Source organism: Leucoraja erinacea, chromosome 4 (genome assembly GCF_028641065.1).
Source record: "Leucoraja erinacea ecotype New England chromosome 4, Leri_hhj_1, whole genome shotgun sequence".
NCBI lineage: Eukaryota > Metazoa > Chordata > Chondrichthyes > Rajiformes > Rajidae > Leucoraja > Leucoraja erinaceus.
Window position 1 is genome coordinate 61,052,201 of NC_073380.1, and position 20,649 is coordinate 61,072,849.

Genomic DNA, 20,649 nt, shown 5'->3' on the forward strand with positions numbered 1-20,649 from the left:
AAAAAGTTGTAAACATTGTCCAGTCCATCATCGGCTCCGACCTCCCCACCATCGAGGGGATCTATCGCAGTCGCTGCCTCAAAACGGCTGCCAACATCATCAAGGACCCACAACATCCTGGCCACACACTTATCTCTCCGCTGCCATCGGGTAGAAGGTACAGGAGCCTGAAATCTGCAACATCCAGGTTCAGGGACAGCTGCTTCCCCACAGCCATCAGACTATTAAGCACAACTTCATACAAACTCCGAACTATAACAACCTATTGCACTTTATCTGTTTATTTTTGTATATATATATATGAGCCCTAAGGTTCATTTACATATGCTTGCATGTATGCTGGCAACTTACGCAGAGACCCATGAATACAGCATACTCTAACTCCTTTATTTGTGTTGTAATCATGGGACAAGATGGCGGCGCCTGTCGGCAGCGGCCTCTGCAGTCCGTCTGTCTTTTTTTTCTTTTTGTCTTGTTAAGTGGATGTCTTGGTTTTAGTTTGTATATTATTTTTAGCTGTGTATATGTGGGGGGCGAGGAGGGGGGGTGAGGGAAACATTTCATCTCTTCCCTGTACCCGACTTTTCCTTGTCGAGTCTCCGTTGTCGATGGGCTTAACATCTTGGAGCCGGTGGCCTGCAACCGGAATCAACCTGGGGCTCCAGTCGCAGAGCCTGCGGACTCACCATTGCGGAGCTGGCCGACTTCGTAGTGCGGAGCGCTATGGTGGCGTGCGGCTGCGACCTGACTTTGGAACTCGGAGGCTTAGGCTGCAGGCCCTGTGGAAGGTAACATCGGGAGCTTGCGTGTCCCTGGTGGGAGACCGCTTTTCGGAGCTCCCGCAATGGCAAACTTCGCAAACCCAATCGAGGGGTTTAAATCAAACCGGAGCGGGGCCTTACATCGCCCGGCGCGGCTTAAAGGCCGCGGAACTTACCATCGTCCCGCCGGGGGGGGGCTCTAACATTTAACATCAGGAGCCTCGATCGGCTCGATGAAGCTGTTTGGCTGCTTGACCGGGAGAGGAATGGGCACAGAGAACGGGGAAGAGATAAGACTTTTGCCTTCCATCACAGTGAGGAGGTGTTTGGGCATTCATTGTGATGGATGTTTGTGTGGAATTGTGTAATTGTGTGTTTTGGTTTTTTTGTTTGTATTATGACTGCAGAAACGTAATTTTGTTTGAACTTATGTTCAAATGACAATAAACTATTCTGATTAATGTGGGGTCTCTGGAGAGATCTGCACACCATCCATCCCCTTCTGTGACAACAGGAGGAGGAAGATGTGGTGATGATGGAAGAGGGTGATTTTGACAAAACAGAGCCCATTACATCACTATTCCTGGCACTGCTAAGCATCTGCTCAGAACCTGGAAATAGTGGATGAGGCTACATGAGGGCATGTTTCACAAGCTATATCATCGTCACTGAGGAATGCTGATAGTTTAAAAGAAAACTGGGAGCACACTGCTCAACAGAAGCAGATAGCAGTTTGCCATAAAGGATTTTAATAAACACTATGAGAGGCAATATACATGGGAACAGGGCCTGCCTTAGGAGGTGCAGGGCCCAATTGGGAACAATTTTCATATAAATATAAATATATAATTATAAATGAGTCATATTCAGGCACGTGTTGTGAGTAATATGACAGTCAGTCGGCTTTAAAAAAATCTTAAACCGCACATGCGCAGATTGTTCTCTCCGTAAAAATGAAAATAAAAATAAATAAAGTAGCAATTCAATTTGCCCAAGGCTTCTAAATCTCCTTCTTTCTGAATTATTGAATGGGTGGGGGGTGGAGGATGACGGCAGGTGGAAAGATGGTGGAGAAAACAGGAGCACACCGGGACAACATGAATCAGTTGTCATCTTTTTGAATGACTATACTAGTTCAAGGGACCAATTGGGGGGAGAGTTCCTTTCACAGCGTGTGGGTAGTCAGGCCAGGTGTAAAGTTGAGGGGATGGCAGGAGCGTTGAGAAGTAGGAGGTCGGGGCTCATGCCAGTAACCCACTCACTCACCGCTGTCGCGGCGCTCCGGGCGCGGAGCCACCATATTGTGCCCGGGGAGGGAAGCAGCTCGCGTGGCTATGAGCGGCTGCCATCACTGGACAACGGAACTGAATGCCATCTCAGCGCCTTCTGCCGTGGCAGTGCTCTCCGTCTGAACAGACCAGCTCAAGAGCAAAGATCATAGAGTGGAGTGGGTCAGCGGGTGATGGTTAACATCATAGATGAGTAATCTGTGGTGTGGAGCTTACTCCTGTGTAAGCGTGAACAAGGGATCAATTGAGGTTACCCACACTGACATATGGAGAAGCTCTACCGCCCGCTGACCTGTTATCCATCGCCCACTGACCCGCTCTTGAGCTGGATGATCCCCGACCCCCCTCCTTCACAATGCTCCTGCCCTCCCGGCAACTTTACCCCTGGACAGACTATCCACACACTGTGAAAGGAACTCCCCCCACCCACCCCCAGCAGCGCTGTCTTTTACAGCCGCTTCCCACTTTACAGCCGCTTCCCATCAGCTGCTAGCAATGAGGGATAGACTTGGCTGAGGGATAACAAAGTCTATTTATTTTGGCTAACAACCTAACCTTCGGTCTCTAAGATGCAGGTACATTTTCTAGCAATGTTACAAAATTTTGAGATTTTAAAAATCAAGTCTGCAATTTATCCCATCAGATAAAGCATAAAAAGAGGTTTAATTTGACACCTAATTCACTGTCATATCTGCAGTATTAAAAACGTTATGGCCATTTTCATACTCAGAAATTAGCATCTTGTTCCCTATTGCTTTTCCATTGACAACACAAAAGCTGTGATCGAGGACAGTCAAAAGCCCATAACTTTCGTAAAAATTAAAAGTACTGAATGAAATTTTCAGTTATTATAGATTGAAGCATTCTGAAACAAATATAAAACATCTTACTTGGTTGACCTGAAATTAAAGCATATAATTTGTTAAGTACCTAATTGTAGCTAATTACAAAATTGACCGTTGTGACGGAAATAGTAATAAAACCCACCCAGACTGCCTTGAATATTCAAAAAACGATGATAGGCCATTCGGCCCTTCGAGCCTGCACCGCCTCAAGATCATCCCGAATACCCTCTGATTTGGCCACAAGGGCCACATCTAACTCCCTCTTAAATTATTGTACCCTCTGTTATATGCTGTAAGTCCATTTCCCCCTTATCCGTAATATGCTGTAGTCCGTAACAGAATAAATAAATTACAATTTCTAGCAATAGACCAGGTCTTTATGAAGAAGATCAGTTGCTAGCTGGTACATTGGCATACCATAATCAGTAGCATCATCATACTCCTCAGATTGTAACCAATAAACAACTCTGTACACCTTGTTCAAGAAGGAACTGTAGATGCTGGAAGATCAAAGGTACACAAAATTGCTGGAGAAACTCAGCGGGTGCAGCAGCATCTATGGAGCGAAGAAAATAGGCAACGTTTCGGGCCGAAACCCTTCTTCAGACTGATGGGGGGTGGGAGGGGAGAAGAAAGGAAAAAGGGGAGGAGGAGCCCGAGGGCGGGGGGATGGGAGGAGACAGCTCGAGGGTTAAGGAAGGGGGGGAGACAGCAAGGGCTAGCAAAATTGGGAGAATTCAACATTCATGCCATCAGGATGCAAGCTGCCCAGGCGGAATATGAGGTGCTGTTCCTCCAATTTCTGGTGTTGCTCACTCTGGCAATGGAGGAGATCCAGGACAGAGAGGTCGGATTGGGAATGGGGAGGGGGAGTTGAAGTGCTGAGCCACTGGGAGTTCAGGTAGGTTATTGTGGACTGAGCGGAGGTGTTCGGCGAAATGATCGCCCAACCGCCGCTTAGTCTCCCCGATGTAAATCAGCTGACATCTAGAGCAGAGGATGCAGTAGATGAGGTTGGAGGAGATACAGGTGAACCTTTGTCGCACCTGGAACGACTGCTTGGGACCTTGAATGGAGTCGAGGGGGGAGGTGAAGGGACAGGTGTTGCATTTCTTGCGGTTGCAACGGAAAGTGCCCGGGGAGGGGGTGGTACGGGAGGGAAGGGAAGAATTGACCAGGGAGTTGCGGAGGGAGCGGCCTTTGCGGAAGGCAGACATGGGGGGAGATGGGAAGATGTGGCGAGTGGTGGGGTCACGTTGGAGGTGGCGGAAATGGCGGAGGATTATGTGTTGTATTTTCCGGCTGGTGGGGTGAAAGGTGAGGACCAGGGGGACTCTGCCCTTGTTGCGAGTGCGGGGATGGGGAGAGAGAGCAGTGTTGCGGGGTATGGATGAGACCCTGGTGCGAGCCTCATCTATGGTGGCAGAGGGGAATCCCCGTTCCCTGAAGAACGAGGACATTTCCAATGCCTTGGTATGGAATGTCTCATCCTGGGAACAGATGTGGCGTAGGCGGAAGAATTGGGAGTAGGGGGTGGAGTCTTTACAGGGGGCAGGGTGGGAAGACGTGTAGTCCAGATAGCCATGTGAGTCAGTTGGTTTGTAGTGTATGTCGGTCAGAAGTCTGTCCCCTGCGATGGAGATGGTGAGGTCAAGGAATGGTAGGGAAGTGTCGTAAATGGTCCAGGTGTATTGGAGTGCCCGATGGAAGTTGGTGGTGAAGTGGATTAAGTCAGTCAGTTGTGTGTAGGTGCAGGAGGTGGCCCCAAAGCAGTCGTCAATGTAACGGAGGTAGAGGCCGGGGATGGAGCCCTGGTACGTATTGAACAAGGATTGTTCAACGTGCCCGACAAAGAGGCAGGCGTAGCTGGGGCCCATGCGTGTGCCCATAGCTACGCCTTGTGTTTGGAGGAAATGGGAGGAGTCAAATGTAAAGTGGTTGCGGGTGAGGACCAACTCCGCTAGGCGGAGGAGAGTGTCAGTGGCTGGGTATAGGTTGCTCCTCTGGTCGAGGAAGAACCGGAGGGCTTTGAGGCCATCCTGGTGGGGGATGGAGGTGTAGAGTGACTGGACATCCATGGTGAATATGAGGGGGTGGGGGCCTAGAGAGTGGAATGCGTGGAGGCGGCGGAGAGTGTCTGAGGTGTCCAGAACATAGATGGGAAGAGACTCTGTACACCTTGTTTTTCCTCAACTTTTCAATTTTGGCATTGTAAACTACAAGTTTTTAGAATAGAATAGTAGAATAGTTTCTTTATTGTCATTGTAACATGGGCCATGTACAACGAAATTTAAAATGTCAGCCAGTCAGTGCAGCATTCAAACATTTCTAAAGCTAACGAAACATCCACGGTAAAATAATAAAGATAAGCAATAAATAAAAAACACAGACAAAGCACGCATACACACCCAACCCTCCATCCTTCTGTCGATTTCACCGTTACCACAGTCCCTTAGTCTGTATCGCCCCTGCGTTCCTTGGCGGCCACATTTAGTGCTTTTATAGCAGTGGGGTAAAAACTGTTTTGTAGTCTATTTGTCCTTGTCCTTGTGGATCTGTACCGTCTGCCTGACGGCAACAGTTCAAACAGGGAGTGTCCGGGGTGGGAGATGTCCTTTATTATATTCTGGGTTTTTTTGGTGCAGCGGGAACTGTGTAGGTCCTCCAAGGTAAGGAGAGGGCAGCCGACAATCCTCTGGGCGTTGTCAATCTTTGCTCTTCAATTTTTGCTCTTCAAACCACGCATGACATGCCTTTCTGCCATTACTTTCCCATTAAGAATGTCCTGTAGATTCCATTTCTTAAGAAAAGGATAATTTAAAAAAATAGCCTAAGCATCCAAATAACAAAATATCTCATTCACACAAGAATTCACAATATAACATGATTTTTAAATCTCACTGTCACGAACTGAGATGCCAGATGGCATCCTGCTGAGCCACCACAGACACAGGGGGGGTCCACCTTCAACTTCAGAGCCAAACAAAAAACACAGAGTGCTGGAGGAACTCAGTGGGCAAGGCAGCACCCGCGGAGGGAACATATCACTTATCAGTGGCCGCCACGGGCCGGGACTCTTCCCCCCCCACACAACAGAAAGGAACCGCAGATGCAGCCGTCACCACAAAACGTCTAAAAAAAGAACTGCAGATGCTGGAAAATCGAAGGTAGATAAAAATGCTGGGGAAACTCAGCGGGTGAGGCAGCATCTATGGAGCGAAGGAAATAGCCAATGTTTCGAGCCAGGTCTGAAGAAGGGTTTCACCTGTTGAGTTTCTCCAGCACTTTTGTCTACTGCAAAACATCAATGATTCCGGGAATGCCGAGAGGGAGCTAGAGAGAGACGGGATAGGGAACGGGACAGAGAGAGAGCGAGAGAGAGTGAGGGAGGGAGAGAGCGAAAGACAGAGAGACACAACGTGGGTCAGTAGGTAAATTAAATGACTAACCTGCACACCAAGAAGCTTGCCAAGAAGAAGCCCTCAATCATGATGGTCAGTTTTAAGAAATTCTCATTGTGTCATCAATACATCGATCTACATTCCTCAGTAAATGTAATTGTGTTTTGAACAAGTATTAATGACGCCGCGTGAATTGTATTCAAAGGAACACAGCGTCATTATTACTTGTTCAAAACACAATTATATTTACTGAGGAATGTGGATCGATGCATTGATGACACATTGTATAACTACTTGTTAACTACTGGCTGTTAACAAGTGCTAACAGTAGTAGTTAACAAATCGTTTGTGTTTGATGGGTGTGCAGCGGTTGTTATCCATGTTTGTTTTGTAAAAAAAAAAGTATGGCGATTGTTTTAAAAAAAATAAAGCCAATTTTTATTTCCGTACGAAATACTGAAAATTAACGCAGGGCCCCCCTTAAGAGCGGGGCCCAATTGGGAGAAATTGGTCCAATTGGTTTAAGCTCGGCCCTGCAGAAAGTCCAACAAACTTCAGTTTGCAAGAGATGTCAAATTGCATGGAGAGCCAATCACCCAGCTTGTACAGGAGTTCCTGCTGAGCCAGGCATGCATATCTCCAGTCTAGAAACAGAGCACAATTCTTTGGTACTACAACTAATGGAGCAGATTTTTCTTTCCACGGAAGCACAGGCAGAGGTCATTGATTACCTATTGATTACCTGGAAAACTAAATTGTCCTCAAAGAGCAGTATGTTTTGTTACTGCATTTGGATGTTGAGATTGACAGGAGTCTGTATCTTTAATGGCAGTGTGCAATTTGGGTCACAGCAAATAAACAGTCAATTGTTAGCCCCTTCCTGGGGGAGTTTCTTTCGCAAGGTACAATATGAAAATGCTGCCCTCCATCAAGATGCCAGCATTTCTCATCACACTGTTGGCTCTTAAGCGATGCCCAGAACAGTGGCACTGTGGTGCAGAGGTAGAACGCCAGCGAACCAGGTTCAATGCTGACTACGTGCGCTGTCTGTATGGAATTTGTACATTCTCCACGTGACCTGCATGGGTTTCCTCCGGTTTTCTCCTGCACTCCAAAGATGTATGGGTTTGTAGGTTAATTGGCTTGGTATAATTGTAAATTGTCCCTAGAGTGAGTCGGATAGCGTTAGTGTGTGGGGATCGCTGGTCGGTGCTAACTCGTTGGGCCGAAGTCCGAAGAGCCTGTTTCCACACTATATCACTAAACTAAATTAAACTAAACTAAACCAGCTACTTCAGCCTTACATGATGTGAATCCTTCCTGGACATTGCTATACATATGGGGGCAACATTTTAACAAGCCACAGTACAAGAATGGGGTGCCAGGCAGTGTGCCATTGCAGTAGACCAATAAAACCCAGTTGGAAGGAAATCACGAAAGTTAAGCACAGGGGTGTAAATTTTCAGTCCTATTGATATATTACTTTTTAATCTCCACTTATATTTTTTATTTCTACATAATTTGCTATGATCTATGAATCAAAATCCAAATTTTCAACCATTCAATCATCAAGAATCCAAAGATATGTAATTTGTTGTAACTGCAGCATTATGAGAAGTAGATTCCTGCATCCTATGCAGGAATCCTATGCAGCTCCACTCTTACTACCCCTCCCCCCATTCGTAACAAGGACAGAGTCTCCCTTGTCCTCACCTTCCACCCCATCAGCCGTCGTATACAGCATATAATCCTCCAACATTTTCGCCACCTCCAACGTGATCCCACTACTGGCCATATCTTCCCATCTCCACCCCTTTCTGCTGTCAGCAGAGACCATTCCCTCCGTAACTTCCTAGACAACTCGTCCCTTCCCACCCAAACCACCCCTTCCCCAGGTACTTTTCCCTGCAACCGCAGGAGATGCAACACCTGTCCCTTTACCTCCCCTCTCGACTCCATCCAATGACCTAAACAGTCTTTCCAGGTGAGGCAGAGGTTCACTTGCACCTCCTCCAACCGCATCTACTGTATCCGCTGTTCCAGGTGTCAACTTTACTACATCGGCGAGGCCAAGCGCAGGCTTGGCGATCGTTTCGCTGAACACCTCCGCTCAGTCCATCTTAACCTACCTGATTGCTCGGTGGCCCAGCACTTCAACTCCCCCTCCAATGCCCAATCTGTCCTGGCCCTCCTCCATTGCCTGAGTGAGGTGGTGCACAAATTGGAGGAACAGCACCTCATATTTCGCTTGGGTAGTTTACACCCCAGCGGTATGACCATTGACTTCTCTAACATCAGATAGCCCTTGCTTTGTCTCTCCTTCCCCTTCCCAGTTCTCCCACCAGTCTGACTGTCTTCACCTACATTCTATCTTTGTCCCGCCGCCTCCCCTGACATCAGTCTGAAGAAGGGTCTCGACCCAAAATGTCGCCCATTCCTTCTCTCCATAGATGCTGCCTTGCCCGCTGAGTTACTCCAGCATTTTGTGTTTACCTGCATCCTACGATGCTGCTACTTAAATGTTCTGTCCATTTGTTTAAAATTAATGTACTGTATTTATAAAGAAATTGCTATTACATAAGAAATCATTGAGAGGCTGAAGCTAAGGCATTTTTACATTCCAAGGTTCCAATCATCAGAAGTATCCTGTATCTTGTGATAGGGAGATAAACATGTGCCCCTTATATTCTCAGGATCAAATTTTCTTCTCTGCCTCGCAGGATTACAGTGCATTTTATTACAGCATGTATTACATCAACCCACCAATGTTTCTTAAACCGTGGTTCTGTAGAAAACCCATGACCTCCATGATCTAGAAGGACAAGTGTAGAATGCATGGAAAAAACATTAGCTCCAATCTACCATCTCTCATACCAATCCAACTAGTTCATGTGCCACCATATCATCATCATGCTGGGTTAAAGTTATGGAACTACCTATTTTATACCACAATAGGGGTACATTGTGCCTTCTAGATGGTGAAGAGGCTTTGAGCAATTATGATGTGACCACTGTGCCGCAAAATATATAGTCTTTGATTGTTCCAGTAGCTAATTTAGTTTCTAGTCACTGACATTCAAAGGATTTTGATTGCAAGGGATTACATGTGCCAGGCATCATTGAAGGTCAAGGGGGGATGGTCATTTTCTACCATTTATACCTTCTTCTTAAGCAGTCTCTTGGAATCAAGGATGACTTACTCCACTCCAGTTTTGCGAGTTCAGGGGTGACTAATAAGACAAATGTGGAAATTGCATACTCTTCCACAGATGGGGCAGGTGGTAGTCATCCTTAAACTCAAGCGGCTGATTAAGAAGAAAAATATATAAATGCTGGATAATAAACATCTCTCATCATCTGCCCTTGATTTTCAATGACCCCCATTGATAAATAGTTTGTGAAGTAGTCAGTACCTTCCAACACTAACACTGATGCATAGCCTTAAATTTGCCAATACCATCCTGAATGTTTCTTCTCCACTATGAGGTTATGGATACAGAGATTTCCAGGAGTCAATAGAGATGTTTCTTGAAGGAGGCTTTGAGCCTAATCTGGAATAGTTTCTTCTGCCTTTCTGGTGATTTCTTTCCATACAGGGCATGGAAAATGGAAAGCCACATTGCTTGTCCAACATTTCCAACTGAATGTAACTAGGGCCTTAACACTGGTAAAGTTGGCCTGAGAGAGGATATTGACATTAGTTCGTGTGAACTTCCAGTAATGATGAAATTAATCTTCTAGGTTTCAGCACAGGCTTTGATTGATAGTTCATCTTGGTTCGCACAGACATTATGGGCCGAAGTGTCTATTCCTGTGCTGTATTTTTCTATGTTCTATGAGTAAAGAGGTTTTGAAGACCCAGACCTTAAACCTGTCCCAAAACTCCTGTTTTTTCTGAGAAGCAGTCCATCAATGTTTCCGTTCCCTCGACTAGATGCATTCAGCATCTCAAGGCACTGCATAAATACCACCAAGGCTGACTTTGTCATTTATACGGTGGAACTTAGCATTAAACTAAACAAGTTCTTATGGTGGACAAAAGTGCTGGAGAAACTCAGCAGGTGCGGCTGCATCTATGGAGCGAAGAAAATAGCCAACTTTTCGCGCCAAAACCCTTCTTCATAAGTTCTTATGGTGCGCGTTAGTTGTTTGAGATTGATTCATTTTTTTGTAATACCGTGTACTTTCTGTTGATTAGTCATTTAATTTATTCTTTCTCTAAATAAGTTCTAATCTACTTAAATTCCTCACTCTTAATTTATGTATTCTCTACATCAATTCGGATTTGCTGCTATTTACAGTACTTTGATATATTGAACAAAGAGTAAGAATAACAAAAAAAACTTGGCTCTTAGAGGAATTACATTTTCAGGATTTATTTTTTCATACCTTCACTTGTCTTAAATCTCCTTAACTTTTAGTGATAACTGTTCAGCCACTCTAAAATTCTAGGCATCACTATTGCAGCTGGCACTGACCACAGTGATTAGAGTCCTCTTACTACTCAGTGATCAAATATGCAAATAACTAAGTTTTGACTATAGAGCAACTTTGGTTGATCACAATATATCCTTATCCTAACCTCATCGTACCATTGTCAGCGTGCCATAAATTTCCCTGAAATCTGTTCATCAGTTCTTTTCTTAATTTAGGACTCTCTGAAAACTTATTTTCATGTGCAAGCTTCTGATCTGTCTGCAATTTTTGTTTTATATCCACTGAAGTAATTTGGAGCATTTATCCTCGTCAAAGGCACCTCATAAATGAAAGTTGTTGCTGACTCAGAGAACAATGACACAAAAATTAACTATAATATAAAAATAATCAACTATAATATAATATAAGAAAATGTATAACAGTGCCAGTAAAATGTGTAGTGTGAGGTACCCAATCAAAAGATTCACGAATTACATTTACTGAAGAGCAATGAATTACACATACCAAGGAACAATGATAGACCATGTTGCATATGCCACATAGTGTTGTTTTTTAGAATGTCCCATACTGAAAACATTTAATGTAAATACTGCTTTGAATTAAAGTAGATATCATGGGTTTTTAAAAAAAATTTCTGGTAGTTTTTTTTTTAATAGATATGCATATTTTGATATATAGAACCTGTCAAACACTTTATAGAATAAAATGTTACATACCATAAAGGTACGCTGAAGCTGTACACGATTTAAGCCCGGCTAATATTAGAGTTTAATTGAAAAATTGAACAGTTTCTATATAGCCCATCAGAATATTGATATTAACATAAATAATTTCTTACCGAGACTTGTCGACATCACCATTATTTTGTCTCTGTATTTGGCTTTTTGGCATACAGGATTTCCACTCAGATTCAGATACCAGAGTCTTGGCCATTGGTTTAATACATATTCCAGTTCCTGGATTAGAGAACAAATAAATAAATACATTTTAAAACGTAACACCTTGAACTCATTTTACGCCTAGGTTTATTAACATTTCTATTTTGTAACATTCTTCACAAATAGTCTAACATTTAAAAGTGCAAATAGAATGTTGACAAGTACAAATAAATAATCTCTTTTATATTATTTATACAATGCAAATATAATGTGCAGACAAAAGATAAGATTCATCGTAAGAAGCTGCATGAAGTACAAGAACAAGCTTTTAACATTATTACATATATTCTAAATATCACATAAATAATATCTTGGTGTTATTTTATTTCACGTCTTTTTTGTGGTTCTAAATAAAACGTTAAGAAGGCCACATAGTATAAATAATCATATTTGTTCATCTTTGAACAAAACCTACCTAAAGACTTGGGTGATTTCACTGACAGTTAATTCAATTTCAACCAGTCAACTATTTCAAAAACTGTGTTTATCTAACTGACTATTAGTCCTAGTGGAAATATAATTACCCTTTGGACTTGGTTTTATTGCACATTGCCTTTCTACCTCTAATAAAGCGGTTCCACTTTCCAACTATTCGATAATCAGTCCTAAAGGGACCTTCTTCAGAATGGGGGTTTCTTTTGCTTTGATAAATGAACATGTCAAACTCGTCACTCAGAGGTCTGCCATAAAATACTCAAGAGCAAATTATATTCAAGGCACGAGCATCAACTGCCTCAACAGACACTCCAACAGACCTTATTTTCAGCTAATGATGGCTAGTTATGAACCTGTATTTGACCACTGTGCTCCAATCTTTATCTTGCTGTCTTGCTCAACTCCACTAACTGTGTCTGCAGACACCAATTTGTCAACCAGCTGACAGTCTGTCATAATCTATTTAAGAAAATCTATATATTTGTTTTGCTTTTCCAGACTAAATTGTGAGCAGAATAAAAATTTATCTTTTCTGATAAAATCCATGGCCAATCAATTATGTGCCAAGATTTTATATTTTTATTATATAGAAGAAAATACCAACAATCAAAGCACGACCCTCAGTAATTAATTATAAACTGCAATGTTTCTCACTACTGAAAAATAAGTTATCATCAAGTTAAACGTTTACTTGTTTTATCACATAACTCTTCACAATATGTATTAGGAAAAACATATTTTTAATTCAGAAAACTATTTATTTAAAACAATTGATCTACATTTAAGATCACAAAATACTTTGCAATAAAACATTCCAATTGTTTTCATATTAATTTTAAATATGCTTGATATAGGACAACATCCAGGAGACAATTAACCCATTAAGTAAATCCATTCAGAATCTATGTATAACTATTTCATAGACTTTTCTCCAACGTGATTTATTAATCACCTGATTTACAGAATGCTAAATTATTTGCCCCTTTCTTCCAATAAAAATGCCATCCTTTGCCCAAACTCCTTATTCCCCTGTCCTCTTTACCGCACTCCTTACTTCCAACCTTCTCTTCCTGCTCCCTTATATCTGCTTCCCTCAAGAATCATTATTTCTGTCACCTACAGTTTATTTGTTGTCTTGACTTACTGAATGCAACACCATGGGAAATATGCAAGTAATATATTGAAACTCACAAATAGTGCTGTTAGAACATAATAAAGTGTCCTTTACATTTTTTAAATATAATTTGACAAATATAAAACATACTTGTTTTAGCTTTTCAAATTTTGAGCAAATGTAGAGAAAAGGTATAATCAACAAAAGTTTATAATTTTAAGAGTAAGAGAAATTAACACCTAAAGAAATCCAACAATGAGATAAGGGAGCCATTCCAAAGACATTATGGCTGAGAAATACTGGGTGTTTAGTCTAGTTTAGTTTAGAGATACAGCACGGAAAATGGCCCTTCGGCCCACTGAGTATGTGCCGACCAGCAATCCCCGTAAACTTGCACTATCCCTACATACACTTGGGACAATTTTACCATGCCAATTAATCTACAAACATGTACATCTTTGGAGTGTGGGAGGAAACCGGAGAAAACCCATACAGGGTGTCACACAGGGAAAACGTACAAACTCAATACAGACAGCACCCGTAGTCAGGATTGAATCCGGGTCTCTGGCACAGTAAGGCAGCAACTCGACCACTGTGCCACTGTGCTGCCATGCTGGTGGTGTTAATATTATGGAAAACCATTCACAAAGGAGCAGTTATTGCCATTTTCAGGAAGTTTCTGGAAGTGCTTCTTGAGCCTCCTTGCCTAAGAATTGATAAGGTATTGAGGTGACCAGATACCAGATGCGAACAGTAGTGAGCAATGAATATTTCAGTGCTACTTGTAAGAAATTTGGTCGTTCAGGCCACTTTTCCAATAATCCAAAATCTTTTGTACCTTAGTTGAGCTGAACTAGCAGATTTTGTAGGCTGAGTTATACAGTGTGAAACCAGGCCTTTTTGCCAAACTCGTCAATGCCGACCAACATGCCCTATCTACACTAGTGCCTGCGTTTGGCCCATATCCCTCTGAATCTATCCTATCCACGCACCTGTTCAAATGTTTCTTAAACATTGTGATACTACCTGCCTCAACTAACTTCTCTGGCAGCTTGTTCTATACATCTATCGCCCTTTGTGTAAAAAAAGTTGCTCTTCAGGTTGCCCACCTCAACTCAAACCTATGTCCTCTGGTTCTCGATTCCCCTACTCTGGGTAAAAGAACCATAACTCTTCAGGTTCTGAACCCTACTCTGTTATGCTTCTTAAGATTCAAATACACATTTCATTAATTTTTGTAATATCAAATATTATTCCACTTGGGTAGCTTGCAACCTGATGGTATGAACAACCCCCTCCCCCCCATGTAAACAATCTGAAGAAGGATTCCGACCGAAAACTTATGACCTTAAAACGTCAGACAACCACACCTCCTCAACCCTCACCCTGAGCCCCCTCCTCTACTCCCTCTTCACCTACGACTGCACACCTGTACACAGACTGTTTACCCTCCTCCCATCCGGGAAGCACTACAGGTCTCTCCATTGCCGGACCAGCAGGTTCAGGAACAGCTTCTTCCCTGCGGCTGTCACACAACTTAACTCTGCACCTTGGTGATTTACCTTTATATCATGGATCTGATTCTCTTCTGCCATGAATTGGTTCAGGTTCTCAAGACAAGCCAATTCTTTAATCTCATCAATATTATTCTTCTTGATGTTTAAAACAATCAATGATTTCTGCATAAATGGAAAATAATTCATTGCATTATAATAGAATAGCTTAAGCACAGAAGGAGCCAATTTGTTTCATCAGGTCCACACTGGCTTTTTACCAGAGCTACCCTTTAATTTCACTCATCGGCCCTTTCTCCATAGCCTTACAGTTTTTTCTTCACTATATATATCCAATTCCCTTTTGAAGACCACAGCAGACTTACCTCCACCACTTGCATAAAGTTAATTCCAGATTCCTCGTGTTGTCCTTATTTTATTTTACATCTGTGATCTTTAGTACTTGACCCTCCTCCAGAGGGAACAACCTCCCACTATTCACTCTGTCCAGACCCCTTGACATTTTATTTACTTCTTAGCCTTTTCTTCTCTGATGAAAATAGTCCTAGACTCTCTCATCTATCTGTATAACTGCAATCCCAGCCTGAGGAATAGTTCTTGTAAATCTTTTCTGGATCTTTTCTAACACCTTCACATCTTTCCTATAATACAGCAACTGGAACTCAACAGAATACTCCAGTTAAGGCTAGGTCAATGTTTTATAAAAAATCCTTATGATTTTCATCCTTTTATACTTCATTTATCTGTAGAAAAAGCAGATAATTTGGTATGCTATATTATTCTTAAAATGCCCAACATCTTTCCATGATTTGTTCACTACCTACCTAAACTACCTAAATCTCCCTGTTCCTGCATCTAATACTACCTAAATCTCCCTGTTCCTGCATCTATTTTAAAACAACATCCTTTATTGCTCCTTTTCATTTTCCCCCTACCAAAATACATTTATTTGCATCCTCCCATTTCACCAGCTGTTCATATCATGCTACTGTCTAATGCTATTATTTTTGTACTTCATAAATGCCCAGGTCTGTGTCATCTGCAAATTTAGAAATTGTGAATTGCATACCCTGTATGAGTTATTAGTATAGATCAATAGTCCCCCTGGGGATGCTACGATCTACTTACTCCAGTCCAAAAAACACCATTCCTGCACATCTTTGTTGTATTTTACTTACTTTACATTCTATACTTTCTATGCATGTTATCAGATGTTACATGTGTGCCAAGTACTTAAACTTTACAAATAAACCTGTTATGTGACAGCTTTTCAAAAGCCTTTTTTTGGAAGTCCATAAACATCACATAGACTGCATTATATTAACTCCATCTGATACTTCCTATTGTAATTAAAAATAAATATAACAAATTGGTAAACATTATAGTTTTCCATTTTGTATAAAAGTTGCCCATTTTCTTTTATTTTTCTTCTATCTTCTACAATTGATGTCAGTTACTAAAAATTAAAATAATATAGTAAAATGCAATCAATCAAACCATTAGGAGCCATAACCATTCAGGTTTAATTTACAATATATGTTATAATAATCATTACAATCATTAACATAGTAAATACATTAAGCATTTCATAAAAGGTAATGCATATTCTGTTTGATTCTAAGCATACATATCATACGGTGAACTATACAAATATCTGAATAAACTCCTAAGAAATAAAAAGAAATAGGTAATGAAATCCATTTGCTAACTCACCAAAATAAATGGTCACAATATTTACTTCTGACATTTGAAGACTTTGTCAGGGGAGTGCAATTTCATATATTTAATCCTATATATTCCCATTGCCAAAACCAGTTTTAATTCATTCAATACATTTATTAACGGTGTAGCTTGTAGATAAGATGGATATAATTACAAATGAAAATTCACAAAATTACTATAAAACCAAAATAATGAATCTTTCAAATCAATAATAGTTTAAAATAAAAAAAATCTTTCAAAGATCGAACAACAGGACGTGTGTAAATACCAAGAACATGAAACCAATCCTCACAATTTCCACTACCTCAAATAATTTTGGTTTATTATTAGTTTACATTTTGAGGCTGAGACATATCGGTGCTTCTCAAGTCACATGTAGGCAAAATCAGATAAGGATGATAGATTATAGTACTAGACATGACAGTCCAGTAGCATCCAGTCGTCATTACTGACACCAGCCTTTTGTTCTCTTTGTAGGATTTGAATTTGCGTAGACACAAAAAGCAGGAGTAATTCAGCGGGACAGGCAGCATCTCTGGAGAGAAGGAATGGGTGACGTTTCGGGTCAAGACCCTTCTTCAGAATTTGCTTATCTGGATCAATAATCTGGATCACTGGATATTCATCCAAAATGTTAATAACCACAATGTTATTCTCCATAAATGACACCAAAACCAGAAATTATTATGTGACAACAGGAGCATAATTATTGTTAATGGAAAGCTTTATTTACAGCTTGCTGCCTAAATATGTAGTAACAATAGATGCCAAAGGTGCATGGCACTACTGAATGACATGTGCGCACTTCCTTTGTGCTCTGCTCCATTGTGAATGGAAAATAAGAATCAAGTCTCGGAGCAGTATGTGGGTGGAGGAGTGGGCAATGACAATCAAGGAAAGAGGCATTGGAATTTAAGTCCAGTTGTGAGCCAATGCCTCTCAGGGTCTGTAACATTTGTAGATTGGAGTCTTCACTCACTGTGGTTTTGCTCCAACCCGGAAGATGCTTCAGTCATTCACAAACACCGAGAGCTGATCATTTTGAAGGCTCTAAATCTATCAGAAATGCAAGCAAACTGGGAGTCTGGTAAGAACAAGGAACTGAAGGAAACTAGTAAATTAAGTAATAGAGAGATGCAAGCTGGCTGTGGTGGCGGTGAGAATCAGTGCCGGTGAGTGGACTGTGGGCTCATCTCTCACACCCTCAGTAGCGTTCTGGGGGGGTTCCGAAGTCGGCTGCGTGAGGTGCCCCAGGGCACAGAGCCTGAACAGTGACTGCAGGAGGCGAGGGGATGGTGCACCCACAGCTCAAGGTGTCAGGGGATCGCTGGGATCCGCTGCTGCTGGAGGCACCAAGTCGGACGTGCGATTGGATCAGCAGCACAGAGAAGCAGAACAGCAGTGGAGGGCACCAACAGCATTGGCAGACCAGACTAATCCCTGCAACACTGATCCGTAGACAACAGGCCTTTAAGGCCAAGATAAGACTGTACTCTTAAAACTTGAAGGGCACAAGTTGGCACCTAAACATGGCGAGTCTTTTGTACTGCAGCGTTGAAGTCTATTATTCTTACAATTGTTGCACCTTTGTACTCATCTATGATTTTGCTTATCTATAGTATAATTTTACCGGATTGTATGCAAAACAAAGAATTTCACAGCACTTAGGTACACATAAAGTATTAGTCAATCATTGTGTAAAGTAAATATACAGTGATTTACCGTGGTATCAAGAAATCCCATACAATTGGAAGTACAATTTTCTATGAGATGTTAAATCTGGATTTCATAATCAAATCTCTAGGCACTTTAAATCTGTCTACCACATCAAATTGTGCTTATTAAGACATATAATTCCACAATTTTAGAGCTTTAAGCCAAAATCGAAGTCAAAAATCATTGTAACTGTAACAACTATTTACCTTTAGAGACTGGAGAGTCCTAGGATCAAATAATAGTTTCTCCCCAAGTGGAAGACGCTGATTCTCTAAGTGCAACTCTCGAAGTTCTGTTAATCCCTCGAGTTCTTCCACTACTGAAATACAATTGCCACCGAGATACCTACATATAAAATTAAATGTATATCTCTATAATAAAGTATATTGTACAAAGAGGATTCTCAACTATTCCAGTGGATTAAATGCTGACATATTGTTATGGGTTATAAAAGACACATGAATCAAGCAAATGTATTGTATTCAAAGGCCACCACATGTATTGTATTCAAAAATTCTATTGCATATGCAAGGCATTGTAAACAGTAGGACAGAATATCTATGCTTTGTGCACACAAAAATCTCTCTTCCGTTCACTTTTCCAGTGGGAAACAAGTGGAAAAAAAATCAGGTAGATGACAGATCATGGGGGCATTGTTGTAAAGATATGGTTGCGATCAGAAGAGGCTAAAATTTCATTTTGGTGTGGGATATTGGGAAATTGACCTCGGTATGCGATATTGGTGGATTTGTGAATTGATGCTCCTTTTGTGAAATGTGGGTAGAGGTGTGTGCAAATTCCTGATTGAGTGATGGTAATGGTGGATAACAGCTGGGTTTATAATCATAGAGTGTTTCATAAGTGGGTGCATAAACAAATTCTGGAGCAACCAATAGATAGAGCACCAAGCAACACATTCTATGCCTTTGGATCGGCTCAGGTAGAGCTTTATAAATCTTTCTGAAACAGTCACATCCAGTGTGAAGACATGATTTTTATGGGCTATACATGTGAGAACAAATTTTGTGAACATGTCAGATAAACATTGTTATAAATCATAGGATCCCACTACACGTGTCTGGTTATCCCAACACCCATTACCATAGCTTATATGTTGAAGACTAGGAAGCAATGTGGTGACCTCTGCAAAAGAAACAATGAGCTTCTTCACTTCCATCAGTTTTCTGCTAAAAGTTTACTATGTAATACTTAGAATGTTTTGCTGCACTTAGAATTAAGGTTTTTTTTATCCCATGGTGTCCGGAGTCCCAAGGATTGACTGCTCTGGACCCATCTAATTTCCTATTTATATTTTTATCTTGCATCAAAGCTATCCCAAAATGGCATGAAACCTCAAATAAACATAGGTCACGTATGATACTTTGCCAGGATTTTTCCCCTTTCCTTTAATGGTTCTGTGTATTCAGAACCTTTAATTTCTGTTTAAACACCTACAATTAAAAATCTCTATTCTCAAGCCTTCAATCCCATTCATCTCCCTGAGCACCGTTTCAGAATAAACCAGGCATTTTTCAAAATCAGCATCCTATCTGGTTAGCTAATAATCATAAATTCTCTCCAATGCATAGATTAGCACTTGTATTGCCTATTTTTATCCTTGCCTAAGCCTTACCCCATCTGCAGTTTTAACTATTCTAATTCTTTAATAGCCAACCTCTGATCATAAATGTGAGTTCATTCAAAGCTCTAACATCCACAATTGACATATCTTATCAAATCGCCACATGCTGATTGATCTTGATTGAATTCGCATAAATGATCCCCATACTCAAATTCTTCCATGGAATTGATTAGTAGGACTGGGTGTTACAATCCCTAATATTCACTACAATTGACATTCTTGGGTATGACCACTAGGTGAATTTGCTACCAATCACACATCTGTAGTTGTGTACCTCAACGTCACTGGGTGTTTCGGCCTTTTATTATCACAAGATGGTCACTAGATGGTCACTAATAGATGGTCTACCTCTTAGAAAGTAATGGTCAATACGAGGCCACACTCCAAGCTCTCTCAGGCACTTTTTCCTGCCCTGGTGGATCTTGAGACCCTTCTCTGAAGTTATCTTTTCCCAGCCACAGATGCAACTTCGTAGCTTATGTCCTGCCGGTGCTGCTGCTCTGTCAATTGCTGTGCTAGTTATAATACTCATAGTTGATTCCGTTATTAGGCCTGTTGCCGTGTGGTCTGCCGATCTTGCGCCCCCGCTCTCGCAGACTCAAGGGGTATTCTTTGTCTTGTCTTTTTCGTAGCAATGTATGGGTCCAAAACGCTGATTAGCGATGGATCCTACTGGCATGAGGAGCTAGCCCATGCCAGCCCCGGTGGGGTCTATTTCCTCCGGTCAGCAGTCTCTCCAGGCCGTCACTAGGTCTTTCCCTGGTTGTCAGCTGCCCTTTCGCAGCGGTCACTGGCTTGATCCAGATGTTCAGATTGATTAGTAGGACTGGGTGTT

At 41.6% G+C, this 20,649-nt stretch overlaps 1 protein-coding gene across 1 annotated transcript in view; it reads right to left on the reverse strand.

Moving 5' to 3' along the window:
• The window catches only part of ppp1r42 (protein phosphatase 1, regulatory subunit 42), a 67,891-nt gene that overhangs the window by 37,815 nt on the left and 9,427 nt on the right, over positions 1-20,649 (reverse strand). Inside the window, 3 exon segments of the mRNA XM_055634411.1 lie at positions 11,572-11,689; positions 14,783-14,899; positions 18,379-18,517. Coding sequence (XP_055490386.1) covers positions 11,572-11,689; positions 14,783-14,899; positions 18,379-18,517 — 374 coding nt within the window.